General features: G+C 35.4%; 4 protein-coding genes across 8 annotated transcripts; 2 read left to right on the top strand and 2 right to left on the bottom strand.

Annotated features, from left to right (window-relative positions):
• Window positions 1-2,909, bottom strand: LOC111438888. Of its 3 annotated transcripts, none has more exons than XM_023076725.1 (3): window positions 2,367-2,908; window positions 507-677; window positions 1-400 (listed from the first exon to the last, which is right to left on the bottom strand). In XM_023076725.1, exons 1-2 carry the CDS (start codon window positions 2,782-2,784, stop codon window positions 550-552), a joined length of 546 nt encoding a protein of 181 aa, XP_022932493.1. In that variant the 5' UTR covers window positions 2,785-2,908; the 3' UTR covers window positions 1-400; window positions 507-549. The 3 variants fall into 3 exon arrangements, with proteins under 3 accessions (XP_022932493.1, XP_022932487.1, XP_022932500.1); XM_023076719.1 differs by having other exon boundaries at window positions 511-677; window positions 2,367-2,907; XM_023076732.1 differs by lacking the exons at window positions 1-400; window positions 507-677 and adding an exon at window positions 799-948 and having other exon boundaries at window positions 2,367-2,909.
• A 591-nt stretch (window positions 2,910-3,500) lies between these two features.
• On the top strand, window positions 3,501-5,855 carry LOC111441149. The gene is made up of 2 exons (XM_023078094.1): window positions 3,501-3,917; window positions 5,559-5,855. Exon 1 carries the CDS (start codon window positions 3,624-3,626, stop codon window positions 3,894-3,896), a length of 273 nt encoding a protein of 90 aa, XP_022933862.1. The 5' UTR covers window positions 3,501-3,623; the 3' UTR covers window positions 3,897-3,917; window positions 5,559-5,855.
• Window positions 5,856-6,934: 1,079 nt separating this feature from the next.
• Window positions 6,935-15,941, top strand: LOC111441056 (pathogenesis-related homeodomain protein). 2 transcript variants are annotated; one of them, XM_023077959.1, is made up of 12 exons: window positions 6,935-7,508; window positions 8,264-8,350; window positions 9,105-9,708; window positions 10,998-11,163; window positions 11,691-11,814; window positions 11,905-12,017; window positions 12,154-12,507; window positions 12,887-13,111; window positions 13,213-13,302; window positions 13,645-13,695; window positions 13,950-14,150; window positions 15,564-15,941. In XM_023077959.1, the coding sequence occupies exons 3-12, from the start codon at window positions 9,164-9,166 to the stop codon at window positions 15,858-15,860; spliced, it is 2,166 nt and encodes a 721-aa protein (XP_022933727.1). In that variant the 5' UTR covers window positions 6,935-7,508; window positions 8,264-8,350; window positions 9,105-9,163; the 3' UTR covers window positions 15,861-15,941. The 2 variants fall into 2 exon arrangements, with proteins under 2 accessions (XP_022933727.1, XP_022933726.1); XM_023077958.1 differs by lacking the exon at window positions 8,264-8,350.
• Window positions 15,942-16,876: 935 nt separating this feature from the next.
• On the bottom strand, window positions 16,877-24,826 carry LOC111441172. 2 transcript variants are annotated; one of them, XM_023078129.1, is made up of 7 exons: window positions 24,504-24,826; window positions 22,681-23,723; window positions 19,690-19,750; window positions 19,472-19,587; window positions 18,844-18,934; window positions 18,120-18,167; window positions 16,877-17,353 (listed from the first exon to the last, which is right to left on the bottom strand). In XM_023078129.1, the coding sequence occupies exons 2-7, from the start codon at window positions 23,721-23,723 to the stop codon at window positions 17,255-17,257; spliced, it is 1,458 nt and encodes a 485-aa protein (XP_022933897.1). In that variant the 5' UTR covers window positions 24,504-24,826; the 3' UTR covers window positions 16,877-17,254. The 2 variants fall into 2 exon arrangements, with proteins under 2 accessions (XP_022933897.1, XP_022933898.1); XM_023078130.1 differs by having other exon boundaries at window positions 22,681-23,682; window positions 24,504-24,824.
• Window positions 24,827-25,396: the final 570 nt, after the last annotated feature.

The raw sequence follows: 25,396 nt of genomic DNA, 5'->3' as shown, positions 1-25,396 counted from the left end.
TATTGCAACTACGAACTGAGATTAATCTTCTGGCACTTGAAATGGACAACATTTTATCAGTTACTTTATACATACGTAAGGAAGAGTTCTTATTGTGTCTGTGCATAGATAGAGTTGGGAGGGGACGACAAGATCCTGAGAATTCACTTCATTTAAATAACAAGCTGGTGAATTTGGAGCTCCTAAAGTAATCAGTCCAAAAACAACGAAACATAAACAACCACTAGTTTAGGGAGGGAGTGTAAAGTGGGCTTCAAATAGACAGGGCAGTCGGGACTAAGCAAATGGAAGTGAATTCCACAGCAGTCAAACTAGAACCATCTGTAAGGTATCGACCTCTCGTCACCATCACTTTCCACTCTACTCGGTCTCTCGCATCTCCAACAACCATCTAATGACCCTGCACACGCACACAGATGAACCATGTAAATTAAGAGCAGTACTGTTGCACATTAGTATATCAGATACTTCGACAAGCTGGACTTGGTTAATAAGGCCGAGTTTACCGACCCAACTGCATTGGTGGATGAGGTATGAGGTTCATCTATCTCAATCCTCGGGCTGGTTTGAGTTATCTGTACTTGTTGGCGTCTTCACCTCAATCTCTAACTCCAACTCATTTGAAGTTTCCAATTCACTGTCTACCGGAACTAATCGAGTTGCTCCAGAGATGGACTCTGCATTCATGTAAAAATGTCATCATTCCATGAATATGATTAGTACAAAAAATAGGCAGTTTCGTACAGAAATTAACAAAAAAATACAAATAAGCTCAGTTTTTAAGACAAAATTTTAATCAATTTAACTGCTGAAACGGGGATGCCAATATTTTGACTCCTATCCCCATCACCAAATGGGTGATAAGCATAAATCCCTCTGCATGCTTCATTGTGAACTACTGGACTTCATCACTGGAATCATTGCATGAGGCTTGTAGCTGGAAAACACCTTTTTTTAACAAAGAATCAAACATTCATTGGGATAAGATGAAGGAATACAAGGGGACAGTAGAAAAAAATTAAAGCGCGAGATAAAAGGAGCCAAATTTAAAGAAGTTAACAAACTAAACAATTACAAAAAATGGAATATGTTTATTCAACCTATAGATTGGGAAGCTGGGAATACTATTATTCAAGATCATAAACTGGTAGCCAACAGAATCTCCTGTTGAAAAGTAAAAACTATGACATGGATTCATTTAATCGAACATATCGTTACGCTGATCATTATATTTAACAAATTAGAGCTGAGATTTTCAAGCTCAAATCATGTCCAGTATTTGTAAGTTACGCAACAATACTGAATGCATAGTTCCTTCGGGGACATGTGGTAAAAAATTAGGAGAATATGAAGATAATCATGGCCCTGTGCAAGGATCGCACAAATTGAAAAATGATAGAAACAATGCTGTGCATTTATATATATATAAAACATCTATACTTCTGCTTTCACAAGGCATGATAGCTAGAAGAAAGGAACTTTATCCTACACCTTATCGAACTCTCTTAGTTTCACTACAAAAATTTTGCATATTGGGCCAGAACAACCATGAAATGGTCAAAGCTAAATCAAATAACTATGTCAATGCACATAATCATCATTGTGACTATATGCCCATATCTCGACCAGCTCAAGAAGTTGGGGGATAGAGGATATGTCCAGGGGTTTCTTATTTTCTGTAATTTAGTGATGCTTGGTGAATTGCAATCTTTATCAAAACCACTACTCTCAGTCATCTGGGATTTCAAGTTGTTCTTCATAACTTGAAACTACAAAATCACGTTACTAGTAACGAGTTGATATAAGCCATAAACATATCTTACAGTATTCCCTCACATGTTTTACATCCTGAGTGCAACTGCAGATTGTAATTCTGAATTAAGATTCAGCTAAAATGTTGAGACAGTAAGATATTACATCAAATTTTTCACATATACTCAAACCATTTTTTGGGGTAAACTGCAGATTATAATTCTGAATTAAGATTCGGCTAAAATGTCAAGACAGTAAGAATTAGATCAGCCAAAGTAATCACATAAAGCTATCAGAAGTACCGTCCCAATTCATATGCACCAACGACGCAGTAGTGTTTTATATAGAAAAATATGGTTGATTTACCACTCCAATTCAGAAAAAATACGGCAATTCTATCACTCTGAATTAATAGCGAATAACACAAATTCATCTTAAGTCGGTTCACCTACAGTTGTAGTACAAACGACAAGACTAATAAGGCCGAAAAATCACCGCTTTCAATCATCCCTCCCCACATTAATCAACCACTAAAGACATATCTATCGAATAACTCAACGCGATCGGGGAACAAAAACAAAAAGAATAATATATATATATACACACACATATACCTTTGGCGAAGAAATCCAAGCAGGGCCAACCACGGGCGTTAGCAAGGGAAGGAGACTCCTCTTTGGTGAGCGGTTCAACCAATTTATCGAACAGGTCGACCACCTTGCGTGGTTTGTTACGGCGAGGAGGAACCCAAAATGAGGAACCGGGAACAAACGGAAGCCAATCCGGAGTCGATCGCTCAACGATAATCTTCTGTACAAAGTCATCCAGCTTCCTAATAGCAAGAACCTCTGAATCAGCCCCGAAAGAGGACGATTCGAGGTCAATTTCGATAAACTTGACCTTGCCGGAACGTGTAGATCGGTTCCGATGACCGAGGACAAAGGAAGACGGAATCAACAGCGATAATTTCGAAGGCGCAGATTGCAACTTGGCGGAGATGAAAGATTGCGATAAAGATAGAATTCGGGCCATGCGAAGAAACCAGATGAAATTTGAACGCTATAAATTGAAGAGGAGCTCCCTCACCTTTAAGCTCTGGGTGTGCGAAAGAACTTTCAGAATCGAGGATTAATCTCGATAAAGAAATTCTTTTTCGGAATAATTTATCCGCAATATATACATGTATTTTTATAGAATTATCTAAAAAAAAATAAAAAATAATTAATTTAAAATGTCGTAAATTGCGCCAAAAATATTGACGGTGTGTGTTTATTCCGTGAGTATAATGATAATTAAAATAGAAATTTGATTTATTAATTTCTCAAAATTAGAAATGCCTATTTTCATTTCATTTCTTCTATTTTTTTAATTATTTTTTTGGCAATTACCCATTTGAGTTTTTTTTTTTTAGAATTAAAAACATTAAATAATATTTGTTATACGTTTTAAATTAAAATATTTAACTTTTATTTTATTTTATGATATTTTAAAATAAATTATTTTATGGATGCTTTTATATAATGAAGACTTAATTTTATATAGTTGAATAATTTAATTCTTGACCTAATGTAATTGACCAGAAGTCAAGGCAGACGTGGACGATCAAAATTAGTCCAAACAAGGAGGCTGAAGCCAATCGTGAACGAACATTTGTCGTAATCTGGAACGTTCAATTGACAAGTGAGGCCAAATTACTGAACGGTCACGATTGAATTACCATTCATTCGGATGTAAACAAATTCTATTGCTGTAGAATTTCATTTCGCGCAATCGACCTCTCTCGCCTGTTCGAACGATTCTTCTCAAGTTTCGATCCCGATCGCTTGTTCTAGGATTAGGGTTTGGTTTTTTTCTCTGCAAATCGGGGCAAGATGGCAATGAGGCAATTCTTCTCGGAAATCAGGGGCTTGAAGGTTAAGGAGCTGCCTGGCTACGTGAAGCCGATGCTCACCATTGACTCTGTGAAGAAGGCAGTGCAGAGAGGTCTCGACAACTACAACGCCAAGTACATTCAGACCAGCTCGATTGACCCTCTTCTCCATGTCTGCTATGGCGGTATGATCTTATCCTACCTCCTTGCGCTCCCTGAGGAACGGCGCCACCTTGAACATCAGCAACACGCCAAAGAGCATGGTGGCCACTGATTGAATTCCCCATGTTTTGAGGTATGGATTCCACTCTGTAGTATTTCTCTCAGCATTTCTTTGAGTGATTAGGATTTTATAGGCCAAGTCGTGTTTAGGTTTTCTTGGATTGTGATCGATTAGGGTTCAATTCGTGCATGAAATGAGTATTTGTGTCCCGAATCATCGAATTTCATCATATCTGTGGAATATGTTTCCTATTTACATTGTCATCATCTGTAAATCAAGTCAATTGTTATTTTCATGCTGTATTTAGCTTTGCTCAAATGATCATTTGTGTGTGTTGTGATTAATATTTGTAATATGCGATAAAGATTGTTTCCCGCTGGATCTTTTAATTCTACGATAGCATTCAGCACACGATATATACGTAGAAATTTTTTCTCGTGAAAACTTCCGTGCGTCTATATTACGTGCGTCTTTTTATTTGGAGAAAAGGGACTTTATGATTTGGAGAGAAGATACCAGTCAAATAATGTGTTATTATACCCCGCTCTAAGCAACCATTTGGATTAAACAAGGACCTATCATCTTCTTTTTCATCCTTTGTCTATATTACAATTCACCAAATCCATTTTACCTAGGTATTTTTGTTCTCTGTGCTCATAGAAACTGTTTTAGCTGCATTCATGGTCGACTATCTTTAGTTTCTTAATAAGGAAATTCTGCTGTGTTTATCTGACCGTGAATATGACTTCTCAAGTGGAAAGCAGGCAGATTTACATCTCATAAAATGACCCATGTTACAAAACTCACAGGCTTGGGGTCTAACTTCTTGAATTTTGGTGCCATCGAGACTAACTTTAAAAGCGATGTGTGTTTTCAAAATTTTTGTTTTTTATTGCTTATATGCTAAACTCAGTTTAATCTCTCTGCATGTTCGGTGCTTAAAAGGTCAAAGAAAAAGGAGACAAGCACATGTAACTTTTGAATGATTGTGCTTTTCTATGGAACATATAAACACTAAGTAGTGACATTTTTCTTTTTCTTTTTTTATTTTTTCTGAACTTAATGAATGGTGTATGTGGTGCATGCGAGTATTATTCACCCATGAGGCCTAGCCTTGCAGTTTTGAGTTCGTCTGTACTCACTTTTCCCCCACAAATTAGGACATTTAGTGCTCTTAATGAATTCTTGTAGTTGTTGCCTGTTGAAAGTACCTTGTCTTAGGATATGCCTAATTTCCGTAATAAGAACCTGCGGAAAAATATATCCTCATACTGTACTAGTAAGTCCATTTTATTTCCTAAGAATGAAGTTTTGTTATTTCTGGATTAAAAGAGTACGATAAGAAGTATCTAAAGGATGTTTAAGGGAAACAAAGTGTCCGTGTTATACGCTCGTAGCATGGCTTACCTTGCCAGATTTTAAACCTCCTTTCATTTCATTCTTGTGCAAATAACTACAAATCAGATAGATTCTTGGCCTGTATTGACCAATCCTTGTCCAACTTATCCTACTTTTTAGTTGGGTCGACTCAATGTATTGTGACAACCTCTCCTGGGCCGTAAAACTCAGGATCTATGCCTTTAGTTTTAGACATCATAATTGTTCATGCAGGTTGTGAATCTTTCATATAACTTATGCATGAAATTGTACGATAGACTACGTTCACATATATTTCGTCTAAATTTAACTCCTTCCTTTTCTTTATTTTTGCAGGGTCAGTGTGCCTCAAAGGTGTTTCTGGTCAATAATTTGTTTCCCGAATGCTTTTGTATCTTAGTCTTGCTGCCTGAAACTTGCTATTATTTTCTTTAACACATGGTGCCAGAGGCAATAAACAGACTTTTCTGTGAGTTTTTAACCATATGTGGCAACCATCTTTTGAGTTGCAATACGTTCATGGTTGTTTTGCACATGCTTATTCCTGTGGTTAGTTCTTTTCTTTGTCAATTGCCTAGTGTACTATTGCTTCAGGCTTCAAAATTTCAAATGCAAATTGATATCTTTCGTTTCTCCAGGTTGTTAAAAGTCTTTCTTGCAACATTATTTGTATTTGAACTCTTTGAACAAGTTTGTTTGTGATGGAAATAGATAAAATCAATGGAAATTTTAGTTGATAATTGTTTGGTGGCTATTTTAGGATGGAACAGAAAAGACCAAATCTTGAACATTGCAGCTATTCTTGTTACCGAATGGTGGGCTAAAGTCTTTTCCAATATAGAATGTTAAGTTGTCTTGCACCAACCATAATGGGTCGTCTGTGATCTGATTTGATGGGTGATTTTAAATGGTTGAATAGTTAACCTGCGTTCTTAACAGATTCGATTTGGTGTCATTTACTAGACGCCCACACGAATTGGTTCATCATGGCCTGTGATCCCCTTTTGGGTGAATTGGGCTATCCGTCATTTTCTTGTTTTGCTTAATTAAAAAAAAAAAAAAAAAAAACTTTATATATAAATGTATTTTATAGACCAGATATTACATATATATCAAAAGTGAATAACTGAAAAATCAAGAATTTTAATTTAAACCAATCATATTTTACTCATTATTTGTCCCATAAATACTCTCACGAATTTGAGAAAAGATGCATAAATAGATCTTAGGGTAGTCACATGAGTTTGAATATTATGTTGATTTTGTAATTGACACTTCATTGTATAGATACCTATGCAGGTGAGACATTGGTTAGTCCTAAACCTACGACAACGACACAAAGAGTAGCGACTAGACAAACTGCAACCTAAGTACCACGAGGCATCCATTTCTCTCTAAAGGATTACACCCGAGTGACTAATCCCACGATAATATACTAAAATTGAGCATACATACAAAGATTTTCGTGCGCATGAATAGCTAAGATCTAAATTTCAATTTTCCACGGATGGTAAGAATCAATTTTTAATTTTGTATTATATTTGATGAAATCAATTCATTTTGAGAAAGCCAAAATCCACCTATGAATTATTAACTGCAACAATCTTTGATACCCAGAAGAGAGAAAATAATAGGAAAAAAGAAAGACCTACACAAAGCCAAAAACTGTCCTAAGAACGTCAAAAAGGAGCATCCAGAATTTATCTCAAACACTAACAATAATTATTATAATAATTTTGACTTAAAGTTCATCAAATAATAAGAGCAATCCGTAGTAATTTTGTTGCAGAGACATATGAATCAATCATTCTCAAAAGTTATTGGAAATACTAAAAATCCGTTTTAGTACGTATCGTTTCCTCACAGAGTGTAGAGATGAGCAATTGATGCTATACAGAGAAATGGGCTTCAGTTTGATTCTCTAGAAATCCGGAAGATTGCAATTGCTTATGGTATGCGTTTAAGGTTTCGGTTGGTGTCGAGTCTATTCCGGGAAGAGTTTCCAAGTCCAGAGATCGAGTAGAGGCAGAGACACAGAGCTGTGTCCATTGGTTTCTTGAGGAAATTAGAAACTGAGGCGGCTACTGATGAATGTAGCATGAGCCCAAAATCTGCAGTTTCGCGCTTGAAATTTCGAACCCAGATCATTGATTCAGTATAAGAAGCGTCCTCTTACTTGCCATTACCTCTTTTGGTTTCACTTTCATTCCGAGTGCTGCTGTAAATTATGGCTGTTAGAGATCATTCAATTTGAAGATCTCCTTTCTTTTTGCCTATCTCCTCGAGGTACCCTTCTTTTCTTGAATTTCCTTCCATTGTTTCGTCTTGTGTTCCATAATGTGTTTTTCGATTTCTGGTCAAATTCTCGGGAGGTCTACCTTAAGATTTATGTCGTCGACTAATTGTTTGTATGGATTTATTGGCGATTTGGATCAAATTAGCGTCTGGGTATCTGTTGAGTTGGTCTATTACGGATCACGATTGACTTGATCTTTTAAACATTAGTCATATTGACGAATGATTATCTTTGTTGATAGATTCTTTAAACAAGTTATTCTACTTTACCTAATTTATTTTGAAGTATTTAATTTCTATTTCCGAGATCAATGTAGTTATTTTTCTTCTTGAACTCACTACCTTAGCCCATGTTGGTTGATAATATGGCATTTTCAGTGAAAGTGCAGAGGAAGTTTGATTCATGTTTCGTGTTTCCTTATCTCACTACTTGGAGATTCATGTGCTTAGATCAATTCTATGTCTGCATTTGTTGGGGATTTCGTCCTAACAAGCTTTGGTGTCAGTTGAGTTTGCTTATTAAGAATCGAAATGGCTTGATCTTTAGATATCTTTTCGTGGTTGTTCATTAGCCATTTTGGTGATTGATGATGATAAATTATTTGAACAAGTTACTCTGTTTCTCCTAATATGTTCGGAAGTGTTAACTTTCTAATGCAGAGGATAGCGTGATTTTTCTTATAGAACTTACTACCTTAACTCATGTTGGTTGTATTTTTTGTTAATATGCCATTTCTTGATTTCAGATTTCATTTCGACTGAGTCATCGGATGCCCCAAAGGGACCGACTGAGTAATATGAGCTCTATTTTGCCACATACCCAAAAGTCTATTGTATGATCAATAGCTCACATCTGTGCACTTCTGAAGTCCATGGACTTGGATTTTGATTAGTTTTGAGGAGTATCTGCAGTGGATGAAGGAAAAAAAAAATGGTTTTCATATTCGAGAGACTAGTAAATTTTTTTCAAAATCAGTTCCTTAAATTTGATTTCAAACTACGCTAAAATATTGTATTGTATTTCTGAAATTAAAGCAACTTCATAATGGTGAAATTTTATTTATTATTCCTTTTATTCTGGACAAGATTGCCGTTATATGCCAACTAAAATGGCCCTTTTTGTTTACAAGTTAAGCTCCATCTTTCTCAGAGATAGGCTTTGAAGTGATGTAGGCATCATTAGACTTTATCTTTTATATGAGCTGCAGAAGTTTCCCTTTGATGAGATCGGCTATAAAAATTAGCTAGTTGTACAGTTCAATCCATTCTGTTTATATTTTAAGACATTTTTGTTTACCATGTGCTTATAAAGCATCTACATACAAGTCAATCTTATAGTCACCAGCAAATGGTGGATAGTTTTCTCCTCTTCAGAATAATGGTAATGTTATTTTTGTATAAGAGAAATTGGGTTGGCATTGACCGAAGAAGAAGCAGACATCTGCTGTTGAATTTGTATTAAAACAAAAGCACTTTTATTAATTTCTTAAAGTACAAATTGAACTCTTGCTGCGTGTGCGGGGATTTATATCCTTTTCTTTCTTTAACTTTTCATATTTATGCTGTAAAGATTGACCTGTTCCATAGTTCCATGCGTAGGTACACTTGAAGTCACGAGTTCTTATGTCAAGACATTGGAGATCAATATGAAAGGTACTGGAAGAAGATTGACCCAGAAGGAATCTGGCAAGTGTTCTCACTCCAAGATGGAAACTGGATCAGAGTTGATATTACCTCTGAAGTTGAAAAGGTGTAGCAAAATATCCCATTCCAAACAGAAAAAATCAAGAACGAAATCACATGCACAGGAAATTGGTTCAACATTGAAGAGGAGACCATTTCCTAAATCCTTGAGCAAGGGGAACAAAAATGTGACAATTAGACAACTGGCTGGGAAAAAATTTCTGCTAAAGAAACTTAATTCAAAATATACCAAGGACTTACTTTTGTCTAAGCTTCAAGGTGGTAAATCCCTGCCGTCATCTAGTACGGAAGGGAATGCAGAGAAGGTTGAGCCAGTGACCAAGATAAACCAACAAAGGAAAAGGAGGAAGAACAAAGGAAAAAGGGAAAAAGTGGAGTTAGATGAAGCTTCTCGCCTACAGAGAAGAACAAGATACCTTATTATTAAGATGAAGCTAGAGCAGAACCTTATCGATGCCTACTCTGGAGAAGGTTGGAAAGGCCAGAGGTAAGAAGTATCCACAGTATTAACTAAGTTGTCTATTTATTTACTCGTCTTTATAATGGTAGATTTGATGTTTCTTCACTCTGTAGGAATGATGTGAGTTTGATCAGAAAACTAGCTCCCGTCATTCCTCCAGAGTGAATAAACGTCAAATCTACCTCCTCCTCGTCCTAGGAAGTTCGGTTAGAATGCTCTTAAGTTATGATTCTGTGTTTAATCAATGAGAGAGAAAAAAAAACCAAGGATCATGAAAGATAGGCGCTGGTTAAGGTTATTAGCTCTGGATTTCACTTGTCCCTTTATAATAGATGGCGTCTTTTTTTTTAAAAGAAACAATAAGTAAATTAAACAATGAAATTTTCGAAAAAAGACCAGGGAGATTTTATACCTTTCCAAGCTAGTAACATTGAAACTTGCAGAAGTTATTTTGTTTTTCCTGAAAAGAAAAAGGGGTATAACAGATGATTTACTAACCAAATTTAGACTAGACTGCTAAAATTTAAAGATCTTTTTTGTATCTATCATCAAAAGTCTTCTGTTTCTTACTTCCCAGATTTCCCTTTTAACTACCACACACAAATAGAATTTTTTCCCTTGAAAATTAAGAGAATAGTAGCTTTAATACCAGAGCTATTCTTTCAAACATGGACTTCGAAACGTTTGATCTCGATCCCGTTCTTAATAGGACAGCCCTGCCAAAACCCAGACTGCTGACAAAGATCTAATCTGTTGTTTCATAACAGGACAGCCTATCTGAGAACCAGTAGGTTGCATTGGACACAAGTTAGATATGTTACTTTTATCTATTTCAGACCTTTGGAGTTAGGGGGATGTGTCTAACAGCATCACATTTGGTAGAAAACGAAAAAAAGTGTAATATCTGTCATTGTTATTCATTTTTTGAGACATCGATATGAAAAGAGTTATAAGTGGAAGAAAAATAACTAAAAATGCAGGCATGTGAAGTAGTGTGCGCGTCCCAAATAGTTATCTAATTTGTAGTATCATAATGATCATCTGGGTGTTAAATATACCTTCCTTAGGGGCCGGGGGTATGTATACAAAATTTTAACGGGGCAGGGGTTTAATTAGCAGCCGCATCAAAGATTACAGAACTGTGATATACTCCCCTTTTTTTTGCTTTACGTTATTCCATGAATAAAATATTTTACAAATTCAGATGGTTAAGTTCTTTTAGAAGCTGAATCCTTTATATTGAAAGTAGAAAATGGTATGATCTGAGTTTTTGTTGCTATGTAATTTTATCTCCCTGACATAACTATTTCCTACAGCCGAGAAAAAATTAGGCCAGAAAAGGAACTCCAGAGAGCCATGAAGCAGATATTGCAGTGCAAACTTGGAATCCGTGATGCTATTCGCCAGCTGGATTTGCTTGGTTCAGTAGGATGCATTGAAGATTCTGTTATTGGTCCTGATGGATCTGTCTACCACGAACATGTAAATAGTGCAGTTTAAAGTATTCTAAGCTGAGCTAGTTACATCTGATCTTTTGGTTCTTTTGAATCAAATTAATTAGAGAACTATAATGACCCAAATCATATTGGGTAAAGAATTGTACATCATTGTGGTTTGTTGGGGGTGGAAGGCGGTCATGACTGAAGTTTAATTAGTTCATTCATTAGAGAAAGAACATGGGTAAATTCATGCAATGAGATATGTTCATTGGGTGCATAGATGAGAGTCTGGAAGTAATAAACTCTGCTAGTTCAGATTGCTCATTTTAACTTTTTATACAGCTTTTAGATTTGGATATTGGTGGATGGCTTTTTTCTGGTATTTCTGCCTTCTGACTGGGAAAAATGCGAGTCTCGAGGGGGAATTTGAACCGTAGTCGGTTTAAAAGACCAAGTACTTTGGCGTTTATTTTCTTTCAATGAATCGATTAAGCCTAGCCAGTAATTCTTAGGATGCATTAAGCTTGTATCAAAGTTCTATGGCATTAAAGTCTATTTTATTTTCTCCAGATATTCTGTGCAAAATGTAAGTTGCGTGAAGCTTTTCCAGATAATGACATTATACTTTGCGATGGGACATGCAACTGTGCTTTTCATCAAAAATGTCTGGATCCACCATTAGACACGGAAAATAGTAAGTTTAGCCCGTATTGTTCTCCTGGATTTGCAAACTGGACTTTTTGATCTGGTTGCTTCTGACATTGACTCCTGAAATTGTTTATAGTTCCTCCAGGAGACCAGGGTTGGTTTTGCAAATTTTGTGAGTGCAAGATGGAAATATTGGAGGGAATGAATGCACATCTTGGTACCCGGTTCTCAATGAACGTTAGTTGGGAGGTTAGTTTCTTTGAAGATCTTCTAATTCAGTTTTCCATCGTTGTTTTAGTTTTAAAATTTATTCCTTCGCATCATTAACAATATTCATATAAAAATTAATTGTAATCAATCATAAAATTAACTCTTCTTGGAACAGGACATTTTCAAAGAAGAAGCTGCTTTCCCTGATGGTAGAAATGCATCGCTTAATCATGAGGAAGATTGGCCCTCAGATGATTCCGCAGATGATGACTATGATCCAGATAAGAATGAAATTGGCTATGACAACCTAAGCGGGGAAGAAAATGACAAGGATGTTTTTGAGGAGTCGAGTAGTTCGACCAGCTTGAGTTGGTCTTTAGATGGCGAGGATTTAACTGATAGAGATGGCATTGGATGTGAAGATCACTTTGGTGCTAGCAGCAGCATAGTTTCTGATGGCTCCAATGAAGAGGGTATAACAGGTGGCCGTCGGCAACGGCAGGCTGTTGATTATAAGAAGTTATATGTCGTAAGTTTCTCGGCATTATTAGACAAGTCTTAGTTTATTGCTTTCAAGCCCAGAAAGTAATATTCTTTGAGCACCCAGTGACCAACATCGAGCATTTTGTTTGAGCATTCTTGTTATTTGTTTGAAAAAAACATGAAAATTATTAAATTCAACGACTGAACTTTTACAGATAGGCAACTCGCACGTTTAAACGTAAAATTTTCTTTTTCCAATTATTTAGGGAACTTATCAATTTGTTTATGCTAATTTTCACCTCACCAACGAAAAGTTCTGCTTTGGTTGGTAAAAAAGGGCACCGTCATGTAGAATCCTCCAGAATCAATTCTAAAGATTTCTTCCAGAAATATTTATAGTTGACGTTGTAATTTCTTTCTTTCAGGAAATGTTTGGAAAGGATTCTACAGCACATGAACAAGTTAGTGAAGATGAAGACTGGGGACCTGCAAAAAGAAGACGGAGGGAAAAGGAATGTGATGCTGCAAGTACTCTTATGTCTCTTTGTGAAAGTGAAAAAAAGAGTCCGAAAATTGACGTGGAAGCTGAGAAAAGACCTCTCAATTCGCAAAGTAGATCATTTTTCAGAATTCCTCTTTATGCAGTGGAGGTAGAGATTTAATCATCCAATATGTCTAGTTTTCGTTTGAAGTTTGTAAGAGTTCTTCTCCCTTCAAATGAACTTGTTGTTCACTTTGTGAACCTTACCAGAAACTTCGCCAAGTGTTTGCTGAAAATGAACTTCCCTCTAGAGAGGTCAAGGAGAACCTTTCAATAGAGTTGGGTCTTGATGCTGAAAAGGTAACAACAATTCTATAAGTTATCAATTTCTGGAAAATGTCATTTTTAAGAGTGATTTTAGCCATATTATTCAATGCTAGGATAAATCCACACTAAGACATTGCTGAGCAAATAAAAATTTGCCAATAGATCTGTGTCTTCTCTTTATAGTGTTACATTTTCACTTGACGGTTACATTATTTATAATTGTTTCATGCAAATTTCATCTTCTAGAGTGACTTGATTTCCATATAGAATCAGGTTGGTTCGTTTACATTTTCATTTAGAACTTCATTTTTTATGTCTTTCACCTTCATATATTGAAGTTTTAAGTTGTTCGTTGAGTATATTCTTGACTTTCAGGTCAGCAAATGGTTCAAGAATGCACGATATTCTGCACTAAGAACCAGAAAGGTGAGATTTGTGTCTGTGTTGTTCTGGTAGTTCCTTTGCTGCTTCCTATGATTTCCGGCATCTTGTAATTTGACATTCGTGATCCTCTCACAAGATCAATTGTCTGAAATTGAAGAACGCAACGATCTCTTTAAAAGCAGTTCTTAAAACTTGACTAAATAATTGAAAGAAAGAAAGGAAGTTTTGTTAGTTTTTACCAGCTTTTTGCCTGCACAAGACTGAGATTCTGATCCTCATATATTTCTACACAACAGGCAGAGGGAGCAACACAATCCCATAGTCCCAATAAGACTCTCAACGACCCCAGATTAGCAGCAGATTCAAAGGAAATGTCTGCGTGTCCTCCTTCATCAGAGGACGCACCAATAAAAGAACTGCAGCTGAAATCGCGCAATACTCACTACAAGAAAAAGCAGCACAGAAAATCGTCTCTCGTGTCTTCCAACAATAACAAGGTATCATTTGCCTATCATATATTTTTTTTCTAGCTGTGTCTAATGCTTCCTGACAAAATATAATCAAAGACAACGTAGCATTGGGGAAAATGCATCCAAACATCAAAATTATTACTTTACTACTTCTAGCTTTTCATTTTAAAGGAATTCATATGATAGAAATGTTGTTATGTTATGGTTTTTAATTAAATTATTCATGCACAAAGTTTGAAACATCAAGATACTGTTTGGTTGAAAAAGCAGTTTCCGGCGAACTCAGAAACCATGTTTGGAATAGTAGATACCTGTTTCTATGAATTCTTTCTGAACACGAGCTCTTGTGATTTCATAAAGTACATATCTAATTGAAGCAAGAACTCCTGATTTGATTATCGTCCTTGTAACCTCCTTCTTACTCAGTGTTCCATCCTACTATTTATTTTGTGCATGTAAAAAAGATAGTAAAATAACTTTTGGCTTCTTGGAATTATCAAAATAATCATTGAGCTGATATAGCATGCGAAGCATGTCGTATGATGATAAAATAAGATTATAAATCTTTACTGTATCTGATTTAGACTCATTCAACGTAGAGAGTTATACCGAAATAAGATCAGCTTATGTAGATCTTAAATTACTTCAAATTGACATTTCTATGTTCATTGTTCGACACTGTTTCAAAGTCTGAAATGCATTCTTATTTATTACGTCTTTTCATGTGAAGGAATAGTATCATATTTTTGTTACTTTTTTCATATTTAAAATATAAGAAAGTTACAAATTATCCGTAGTAGGCTGTGAAGTTGAACATCACATCTCTAGTAATTGGAAAAAAAAAAAAATCAATACTATGTAGTACAAGTAATTGGAAAATTATATCATTACCATTATTTGTAACGTAATTGCATATGTTAATTTAACTTAAAATTGCAGAGGATTTCATTTTTTTACAAACTATATGGATCTGTTATCATATTGCAACTCCAAGAGTTTTGCAAAAGAAAATTCTGTGATGTGGGATATAGTTGGTCAATTTGATGCAGTTATTGTAAAATTTGACGAGTCAATGATTATGTTTTAGAAAAATAAGTTTCTGGCTCATTTCTTCAATTCTTTATTTCTGAGTTGATGTATCAGGCTGATGTTAAAAATCCTTAACAGATTGTATGTAATATCATAGAACTTCCAAATGATATTGAAATTTGCTCTAATTTCTATGATCTGAGATTCATACCAGGAAGATTCAAAGATCTGAATGATGTGTATTTTCTACATTAATACTCGTAACATGTCAGCCTTTCCTATTATGTGAATACGAGATAGAAACTGACTCATTATGTTTATAACTTTGTTTGGAATGATTTGCTAAACATACTCTTAATTATTATACATTGCTAACATGATAACTTGGTTATGTTTATTTGTTGTATCCAGGATGCTCTTGATTCAGGTGATGATATAAGCTTGAAGAATCTCCTAAAGAATAGGAAAACAAAGGTAAAGAAGAGGGTTAAATTCGTAGCTAGAGGTGGAGGTCGAGGTCGAGGTCGAGGTCAAGAAGCAGAAGTGGAGATGGAGAGACTGTGTAAAATTAAGGGTAGATTAGAGATAATGAAGCAGAAATTACTTAGACTATCAAATGAGAAAGAAGATGGGGTTTTAGATAGGTCACACATGTTTGAACAGTCTATTATATATGTTCCTGTGGCAGTGTTAAAGGAGAAGGTTTGATTCTGTGCTCTGACTTTGATTCTTTTCCCCAATATTCAAAGCTGGGACTTTATCGTATAATCTTAATCTTAATTACGTGTTTATTTTTTCAAAACTTCAAATTACATGTTATAGGTTCCCACATTGTTGCATACAGAAATCTGTTGTGATTTATAAAACTCTCGATAGCAAATCATAAGAACAAAATACAAACTTTTAAAACCATAGGAAGTAAATTCTGACTTTCGTTCGGCCATAAGTACCGAATTTGCAAACATGCAAGGAACTTGTAGCATATTTCACATGAGAAACAAATTCAGATTGATATAATGAATTCTTGTTGACAAAAAAAAAAAAAAAAAAAAATGTAAGAAGTCTCCTTAACCTGCTCTGCTTTGAAAAGGGAATATATTCATATTCATATTCATAAGTTACATAGAATTCTTTGGCTTCTGTAGTTGGAAGTTTTGCAGATATGAAACTAAATCAACTCCCATATTTAAAACACATTCAACTCTATCATCCTATATATACAGCCTTGATTTACATTACTTTTACCATCGAAGATCATTTCTTCATGGAGAAGAGGCCATGATAATGGGGAAAAGCATATAAATCAAATGTCAGCAAAAACTTGAATCAATGAATAAGCAGTTTGCATAATGGAAAATCTAATGAAAAGCCATCAAATGTGCTCGAAATAAAATGAGGATTAAGAAATAAATCAGTAACTCAAAAGATCAAAAAAAAAAAAAAAATGGAGAGAATCCAAAGGAAAACCAATCAACCTAAATTTTGGCAATCTAGCCTTCTCTAGTAACAAATTCACGTGGAACATCAGACAGCCACAGTACCATAAATTTGTTCTCATTTCTTTCTCTTCCTCTCATACTTTGACACTGATCTCTCCACCTAATTCACCCAAACTCTCCTCCAGGGAAAAGATAAGATGGATAATCTAGCCTTCTCTAGTTCCCATACTTCTGCTCTCAAAATCATATCATATCCCAAAGCCCACGAAGCTATACTTTTTTTTTTCTAGGTAGAAACAGATGGAAATAAACGATATCGTTGAAGTATTTTGCTAGCTATCAGTGTTGAATCAAACTTCAGAAAAGAAAACAAATACGGAAATGTAAAAGATCTTGAACTATTCCAATTTCATTTCTCTACTCCTCACCAACAAAAAGCAATTACCATCTACCCATTTTCTCTTGACAGACGTTTTCCAGGAGAAGAGGACAAAAAAAAAATCTCAAACACATCATATTTAGTCCTTCATTTGCATCATACAAGATATTACTATTACAATGCTTCTTAAAGTAGAGAATAAGACTAATTTTAATCTGAATGACTTGATTTTGTAAGACATGGAGTTACGGACACTTGAATACTATCAAGCAGTTCTCACCATATCAAGTTTTGTGTTCTGTATTCTCTATAAGGTTCTGCACATCACTTCTGCTCTTGGTCTCATCCAATTTCCGTCTTTTGGAAGCTAAACGAGGCCTCAACTACAAAGCCAGAGAGAAGAATTAACATTATCAGAACCAAACAGACGAAAGTTGGGAAAAGATGTGGATGGAACCACTTTCAGAATTTTCAAAAGATTATGTTAGGAATGCTAACAGGAAAATATTAGGACATTAGAAAAACATATTAGTCATTAACTGTGTTTTGATGGAATGGTTACACAGAGTAGGTTGGAAGGGTTTTAAGTTAGGTCTTTTTGAGAAGGATCGTCCTCCGGTGTACACTTTCAGTAACTTTTAATTAACGTCAACCCCATCAGGGCGTGGGATTATATACTAATCAATTTGGATGCGAACTATGTGCTGTTAGACCGAACTCCAAAGAAGGTGATTCCTTTGATTATTTCAGGATACAAATTTGCTTAGTTAACAAGAAATAATGTTGACATGATTTTAATAGGAAAGATCATGACTTGAGATTTTAATAGCTAATAAAACAGTTGAAGACTTGGGAATAGAAAGCAAGACGGCAAGATTGTGTGGTTGTCAAAATTGATTTGTAGAAGGCGTATAGCCATATAAATTGTGATTTCCCAACTCGGTGTTAATGAAGAAGAGTTCTATACTAAAATGGAAAGCTTCTAATATTAATGGTAATTTGGGCTCCCAGAACTTCTTAGTGAATATCAATGGAAAACCATGAGGGCAATCAAAAGCCTAAAGAGAATACATGAAGGGTTAACTAAAAAGAAATCCACAGTAAAAGCACATATGGTGTAGTGACTGGTATGTGGAGAAATGACAGTACCATTTCAATGTACTTCAACTGCTTTAAAACTTGACCTGTTTCCAATTCCTGCAATTTTGCAAAACGAATTACTTTAATAATATTCATTACAGCCTCCTATGATTTTTTTTGGGGACACGATCCAAATGATAGCACATGAGAATATAATGGAGCCTAAAGCTCTCTCAAAGAGAAATATGACTCATAAATGAATTTGGTTATTATGATTAACGAATAACAAAGACCAAATTCTCTATTGGTAGAGGAATAGTTCAACATACTAAGAACTACTTATTAACAACGCATTGAACTAATCTAGTTAGGACTTTGGGTGTGGAAGGCTCCATTTTCTTTATGTTCACTTCAAGATATCTTATCTTTGCAAGAATGCAAAATTAAGATGGAAATCTTAACTAATCTCATGGAACAATTGTCTTACTCTATTATATTTAATCGTCATGCACGATTTTTAATGTATTACGTAGGTGGCCACTATAACTAATCTATGTGAATCTTAGAACTACATGGGTTGAGAAGATGACCAAAAAAAGGTCATCAAATGCCCCTCCCATAGGCATCTTGAGATGTTGGGAGACTATATGGCTGCACAATAAACATTGAATGAGCATCCGAGAGTTCACAATGGCCGTTTGAAAATAACGGGAACCTCTAAAAGAACGTTGAGTCTAAGAATTGTGTACATGAGATAAAAGAAGAGAGAAATCCAGTATTGAGGTCATTTCACCTGAGGTACAGCACAATCAGCATGTGCTGGATCCCAAAGGATGGAGCAGAAGCATTCCCAGTCATCAGTTTGGACTTCAAAAAGAGGAGCCCTATGATGCCAAGTTTAAAATAAAAAATAAATTGTAACTCTTGATTTGGCATGTTCACAAAATTAACAAAAGATTCAAAATCATGAACAACAATCAAGATAATGATGAAAAAAACTGAACTAGATGAGGATTTCATCCCCTAACTTAGAAGATTGGAACACTATGACGACAAATAAGTGAATAAACAAGAGCATAAAGTTGATTTCCTGGCAAACATTTAAAGAAATTAATTTGAACAATTAGCTACGAGAAGAACACAACAACCTAAAACAAAACAATAACTTTAATATTTTGTAAAAGAAGGAAAAATTAAATAAAATAACAGGATATTAATCCTGCCTCAATTTGACATTCAATAATATTTTGCTATTAATAAGTATTGTTTCCGATCGCAAAGTTCCATGGAATAAGTTGAGTAGAAACAAGTGAACGTGTTAATGTAATGGCAATTGAGATCATCTAGAACAGACATTAAGTTCTGAAATGAAAACAAGACAGACACTGAGAGTGCAGCATAAGATATATCATTTTCCTTACCTGCGCCACTTGCCACATATGACTCCGTTAACACCACCCACTCCATCTATAACTTGTTGACATTGAAGCCAATTTCCAATAGCGCTCAATCTACAAGGTTTATTGGTACTCTGCTCCTATTATTTTATTGGACGGGAAATAGAAAGTCACATCACTATTTTTCATTGATTTACAAATTCTGTACTGAGTGAAAACTAACAGAAGCAAGTAGATCTTACATGCATAAGAAAAGACCCTGAAGGATCCATTTCCAGTGGCTCACCGGTGGCATCAGTATCACTACATCAGCCCAAAAGAAATAAATGCTTAAAGGAAAAGGAAGAAATATGAACTGATTTAAAAATAAATGATGCACACTTTCTCCTTATCATGTCAAATAAAGGTTCTACTGTAACCAATATTTTTGTTTTCTTTACTGTTCTCTTTGAGACAACTATGAAGGTTCAAGTTCAAGATATCTTGAGCCACTATGCACCTCAGCCGTTCTCACAAGACTAATGTTCCAACCAATAACTAATGTAAGAATCCACCACAAAGAAGTATCTTGGGTAAGTAATCATAGACTTAGTCCACTAATAAATCATGTAGTTTTACAACTATTGACTATGCTAGTGTAAAGACTCACAAATGGCATAAGTAATGAAACGAATACTTGTCCCAAGAAGACCTTCTGCAAAAGCCTGCGCAAAAATAAAGTAACAAAAACCTATACTTCTTCAGCCTAGCTTTGACGCAAGAAAGGCTATGCCAAAAAGGGATGAAACAAAAAGGGAAGACTATTCATGATGCTGGGGACCCATGTTTGTATGTTTGGAATCTATAATTGAGAATGAATATGAAAAATGACAAATTCACAGAATGGATGGTGCTAATTAGCAGATTCGGTGATTTCCCCCCAAACCAAGAGGAGGATAGGCTGCTTTGGGCCAAAGACTCGAGAGGAATTCACAGTTAAATCAGCAACATCGATTCTTTTTAACTGAGGCCGAATTGGAGAGACGACTTTAGGAGAACAAAACTCCTGAAAAGTCAAGTTCTTTCGTGAACCTTAGCATACCAAAGCATGAACACCCAATAAAAGCTACAAAAGAACCTACACCATATGCTTTGTCCTCAATCCAATCCAAATTGCCTTGGGAGTGATGAGCCCGTAGATGATAGACCATCTTTTATTAGCTGGTTTTTTGGTGACTGGTGTGGGTTCAGAATTGGAACTTGTTTAACTTGAGCAGGTGCTTCCACAAAGGTATCACGATTGTTTTTCCTGAAATTATCTCAGGCTGAAGGTTAAAAAGAAAGGCTAAAACCCTTTGGAGGTTTTTGAATATCTCTACAAATCATTTAGAGAGGAGTTGATATGAACCAAAACATCTCAATCATGCAATATGAACTTCAAGGAAGATGTGAAAAAATGTTGTTCAAATTGCCCCAAGATAAACTCGAGTTGCAATTCATGTCATATTAAAGAAGAATCAAGCTTCATTTATTCTTGGATGGTTACAAATTTTGGGAGAATGATAGTCTAGAGTTATGGTATTTCATTGAAGTATTTTAAGCCTTATTATTTACTTTAAGGTTACATTTTGGTTATAAAATATGAAAGTTACAACTCTTAAAATGCCTGAAGGAAGGTCAAGAGTTTTTTTTTTGAGGCTATATAAAGTCATATATATTGTCTTTGTAATGTAGACTTGGAAAATGTAGTAAAAAGAGCATTTGTGCTTTCTTTTAGCCAAGGGTTAAGTTTCTTTGTAATGTTATGTAAATTAGGTTGCATACTTGGAATCATTCAAGCTTGACATGATCAATCTAACTTGTGGAATGATTCAAATCTCAAAGAAGTTTTCTTGCCTTGAGAAATTTGATCAATAAGGTAATCCGGACCTTACTTTTCCTAGGGTTGATCCCTTATCATTTTGAGGTTCTTGGATATTTTAGATCTAAAAGTCTTATTTTTCAATAAGATTGTTAGATTGAATTTTCCAGAGATGCAATCATCTGGAATGAAATCAACCTGACTTTGGGGATTTTAGCATTTGTGAACTCTTACAAGGGCTCTTAGATCCAACTAGCTAGGGTAACACATAAGGAGAAATATGTTTCCTAACAAGAATACTAGAGATTCTTTTCTTGTTTTTTTTTCCTAAAGAAAGGAAAGCCTTTCTTTGAATGTCATCAATGCCCCATTCCTTGGGATCCAAAACAAATGAAGAGGCTCTCGCACTAGAGCAATGGACCAATTAAGGAGATATGAAATACTTCAAACCTCACCTTCTTTCTAAATTTATCATCCCCATCACATCAACCACCATGCAATTGGGTCCTTGTGATTACGTGATAGATATCTAATTGTCTTATCTCATTTCATTCCGTTTCTTGGGACATTACCACAAAGTGAGTCCTTTCCATTGAGACAATTTCCCCCTTCCTTCCATGGTCTTGGTTGTGAGTGGTATGACAATCTCAAGTTCAGGTCCATATCAAGCTGAAAACAAATGAAAAGGGCTTAGGCATGTTGTGGCTGTAGAGGTGGGGCTGCTGCCGCCGCCTGATAAAGGCAGAGTTCCGCAGTTGAGTATTTGGGACCCTAAGAATGGGTTTTGCCCAAAGCATTGAATCGATTATCACCCATTGGAGAAGGTGAAAAAGTACAATATTTTCAGAGAATGGGTTCAAACACCATGGTAACCACCAATCAAGAATACTGTAACCCTATGAGTTTTATAACAACTAAACGTATTAAAGTTAGACAAATTGTCTAGGAGAACATTCAAGGTGCACTTAAATTGGCCCGAACGCTAATGATATAACAAAAAATAATCCTCCAACAGATCATTTATCATCAAAACCAGGTCTATTTTTTTAAAATGAAAAACCAAAAAATAGGCATCGACCCAAACCTCACTCTAAGAATTCTCCACGCATCTTAAAACTTACCTATTTCACTCGAGCTAAATATTCCACAAGACCCCAAAGGATCGCTTTATAATTGCCTATCCTTTCACGAAAGCATTATGATTGATAGGGATTGTCATGGCCTATGGGCAACAATTACTTCTACCTTTCACTCAATACTTCTCAAGTTAAACGCAAATTTTATTCTTTTATTAAAAAAAATATCATCCTTTTCCCTAAAATGCTCACTGAAAAAAGCCATTCATTTCATATTTGCATGAAGACGAAATATATAGTTGAAGAAAATAACATACTCAGAAATCGGGCCAGACCAATCTGGAACTTCGGCTTGAAAACCTTTGCCAATCCGAACACCAGTTGTATAAGGTTCTGTATCCGTTAACATTAATGCTATGGAGTTTGATTCACTCTTAGAAGATCCATTTCTACTTGAGATGTTTGCCAATTTCTTGGTAATTGCTTCGTTCAAAATTTTATGTTTCTTCTTCAAACATGAGTTGCAATACCACTCATCATTTGACACTTTCTTCATGCGATGATTGCCACATAAGACATGAAATGCATCTTCACAATGATCACAAATTAACATCTTCAAGGCTGAATCTGAAGAGCCACAAGTTTTGCACAATCGAAAACAATTGTTTTCGCTTCTTAAATCACTTTCTTGCTCAGAAGCATGAGCCATAGAAGATAGAAGCCCATTGCTTCTAAGAATAGAAATGCATAGATCTCTTCCTGATATATCCTCGACCATATCCTCCATGACCCGGATACTAGAAGACGAGCACTCACCTGTGTCGTCCACTTCAACCTTCAAGGAAGTTGAAACACGTTCCATGTTTGACTTTGATGAGGAGCAGCTATCATTTATGCTGTCAACCTCCAAACTTTTTTGCAGGTTATTGTTAAGTGTTTCATCAGAACCATGCCCCTCCCCAATGGTACAACCATTGATTGATTCTAGTTCTGAAACTTGAGCTTTTCCATAGCCAACAGGACGAGGAGGGATAACATTTCCAACAATTTCACTCTTGTGGATATGTTGAGAAGTCGTAGCCTGCTCTTTGTCCTCTATCAAATGACCATCACAACTAATCAAAGAACAACAATCCGTCCCATTAGCCAGCAACCTGGAATCAGAATTGCCACGCAGTTTCTTTCTCTTATATACTACATTAGATTTTGAACCTCCAGGCATCATACTAATAGTTGATATCTGGGAAAAAGCCCTTGGAAAATTCAAGCAGCGGAAGCCACCATCATTCTTCTTTTCCTCTATGATTTGTCCAGCTTTTCTGCAGCCATCATGAAAGAATTCATCACAATGGGGGCACATCTGTGAATTTCAAGAGCAGACACAACATTAGATATTACGAGAACTAAAACAAGATTTGCTAGAGCTTATCCGATCATTTATCTAGCATCAGTATATTCTTTCGGACAGACAAGAGACAGCATGCCTCTCTTAAGAAATTGAACTGTGGATCCCATTTAATTTATAATCCATCGACAGGGTCTCAGAGATTTCTTTTAGTTTTCTTAAAAAAAGGGAAAAATCGAATTAGAACTCAATTGCCGTCTCAATCTTCATTCTGATTGGAAGCCCTACAAACTAACATAGCCAATAACACGACGGTAAATCAAAGTCTCCCCTTGGAACTCTCCAAAATCTGTATATTCGGTCCATATTCTTCCCAACTCCAAAACATTTAACCCTAAATTTTCATACTCAACAAATAATAATCGTGCATCCAACTTCACAATATCGAGCAACTTGGAAAACAATTATTGTGCAAATTTATATCATCCTCTCATAGAACCTTCTAGTTTAAATCTTAACCCATGGGATTAAAAACTAGACTACCGCATGTAATTCCCAAGTTTCCGTCGACTACAAAAACCACACCAGAAAATCTATCTTAACAGGACATTTGATAACAATCTCCTATCAGTTGGTGAGTTATATACTCAAAACACTGCTAAAAATCGATTCAATAAGAAATGAAGTTTGAACAGAAGCAACCTGCAATTAAAGAGGGCAAGAAAAGTTGAACCACAACATGATGCTACGTTTTGTTCCCGATTGTTAAAGTAAAGAGGGAGAGATTAAACTAACCAAAAGAAGCGTGCAATCTGCCAGTTCCTCTGAATGATAAACCCAGTTGTGAAAATGCTTCTCCTCTGCTTCTTATCACTCAGAATCCGAGATTCATCTATTTCAAAATTATGCGTTTTTATTAACTTTTTTCTTTTATATTACATAAAAGACAACGTCCGTGTTTTTGCACTCAAATTGGTTCATAGAGGGCTCCCTGACGATCACTAGAATAGAAACTACTTTCATTTTTGCTTTGTGGATCAACCAATTTGCATATTAGACTAGTTTTGTTTGTAAAATACAAGCGTTACAAGGGAATGAAGAAAAAAGTACCAAAAATAATTGATGATTCCGAACAGGTGCATTCACAGCTATAATAATTTCTTGGGTTTTTGTACGGAGTGGGCAAAGCCTATGAAAATTGGAAGAAAAAAAAAATGATCCATTCAAACCAAGTCAATACTTAGTGGCTAATGTGGGCATAGCTTTAGAATGGCTAAAATGTTATATTCTTGACAAAGTTCGAATTTGGTAAACTTATGGAATCAAGCAAGAAATCGTGCATTTCTTTCATTAACAAATAAGGTATTGTCGGAAAGATGAACCACCATTAAATAAAAGTCTTCGGGATCGAATTGGAGAAGTTAATAAAATAGCTTTTGAATCCACTAAAGCTCCACAGTTATATTCCAAGTAATATGTAGTGATTTTCTTTGGTGACCATCGGCTCAAATCGTGAAATTAACCATTAGAACTTCTTAATCAAACAATTGAGTAAAATAGAAACAAACAACAAACGACTTTAGTTATACGTTGTTATTAGAGACTCATTTGGATAGAAATTTTGGTTTGAAACAAATTTATTTAGAAAAAAAAAATGTTATAATCACAGTTTGGTTGATCAATCAAAT

This window comes from Cucurbita moschata, unplaced genomic scaffold (assembly GCF_002738365.1).
Source record: "Cucurbita moschata cultivar Rifu unplaced genomic scaffold, Cmos_1.0 Cmo_Scf00003, whole genome shotgun sequence".
NCBI lineage: Eukaryota > Viridiplantae > Streptophyta > Magnoliopsida > Cucurbitales > Cucurbitaceae > Cucurbita > Cucurbita moschata.
The sequence above is the reverse complement of the archived record's forward strand: the minus strand, read 5'-3'. Positions and strand labels throughout refer to the sequence as shown.

What these genes read in the sequence shown, in the direction of transcription:
- LOC111438888 (XM_023076725.1), bottom strand. Translation starts at nt 2,784, where the DNA reads ATGGCCCGAATTCTATCTTTATCGCAATCTTTCATCTCCGCCAAGTTG. An exon ending in CTTGGATTTCTTCGCCAAAG is followed by an intron (nt 678 to 2,366) that starts GTATATGTGTGT and finishes ACATGAATGCAG; the next exon opens with AGTCCATCTCTGGAGCAACT.
- LOC111441149 (XM_023078094.1), top strand. Translation starts at nt 3,624, where the DNA reads ATGGCAATGAGGCAATTCTTCTCGGAAATCAGGGGCTTGAAGGTTAAG.
- LOC111441056 (XM_023077958.1), top strand. Translation starts at nt 9,164, where the DNA reads ATGAAAGGTACTGGAAGAAGATTGACCCAGAAGGAATCTGGCAAGTGT. An exon ending in ACCATTAGACACGGAAAATA is followed by an intron (nt 11,815 to 11,904) that starts GTAAGTTTAGCC and finishes AATTGTTTATAG; the next exon opens with TTCCTCCAGGAGACCAGGGT. An exon ending in TGTCTTCCAACAATAACAAG is followed by an intron (nt 14,151 to 15,563) that starts GTATCATTTGCC and finishes TGTTGTATCCAG; the next exon opens with GATGCTCTTGATTCAGGTGA.
- LOC111441172 (XM_023078129.1), bottom strand. Translation starts at nt 23,723, where the DNA reads ATGTGCCCCCATTGTGATGAATTCTTTCATGATGGCTGCAGAAAAGCT. An exon ending in TGGTCTGGCCCGATTTCTGA is followed by an intron (nt 19,751 to 22,680) that starts GTATGTTATTTT and finishes GGGCTGATGTAG; the next exon opens with TGATACTGATGCCACCGGTG. An exon ending in AGTTGAAGTACATTGAAATG is followed by an intron (nt 17,354 to 18,119) that starts GTACTGTCATTT and finishes CTGGCTTTGTAG; the next exon opens with TTGAGGCCTCGTTTAGCTTC.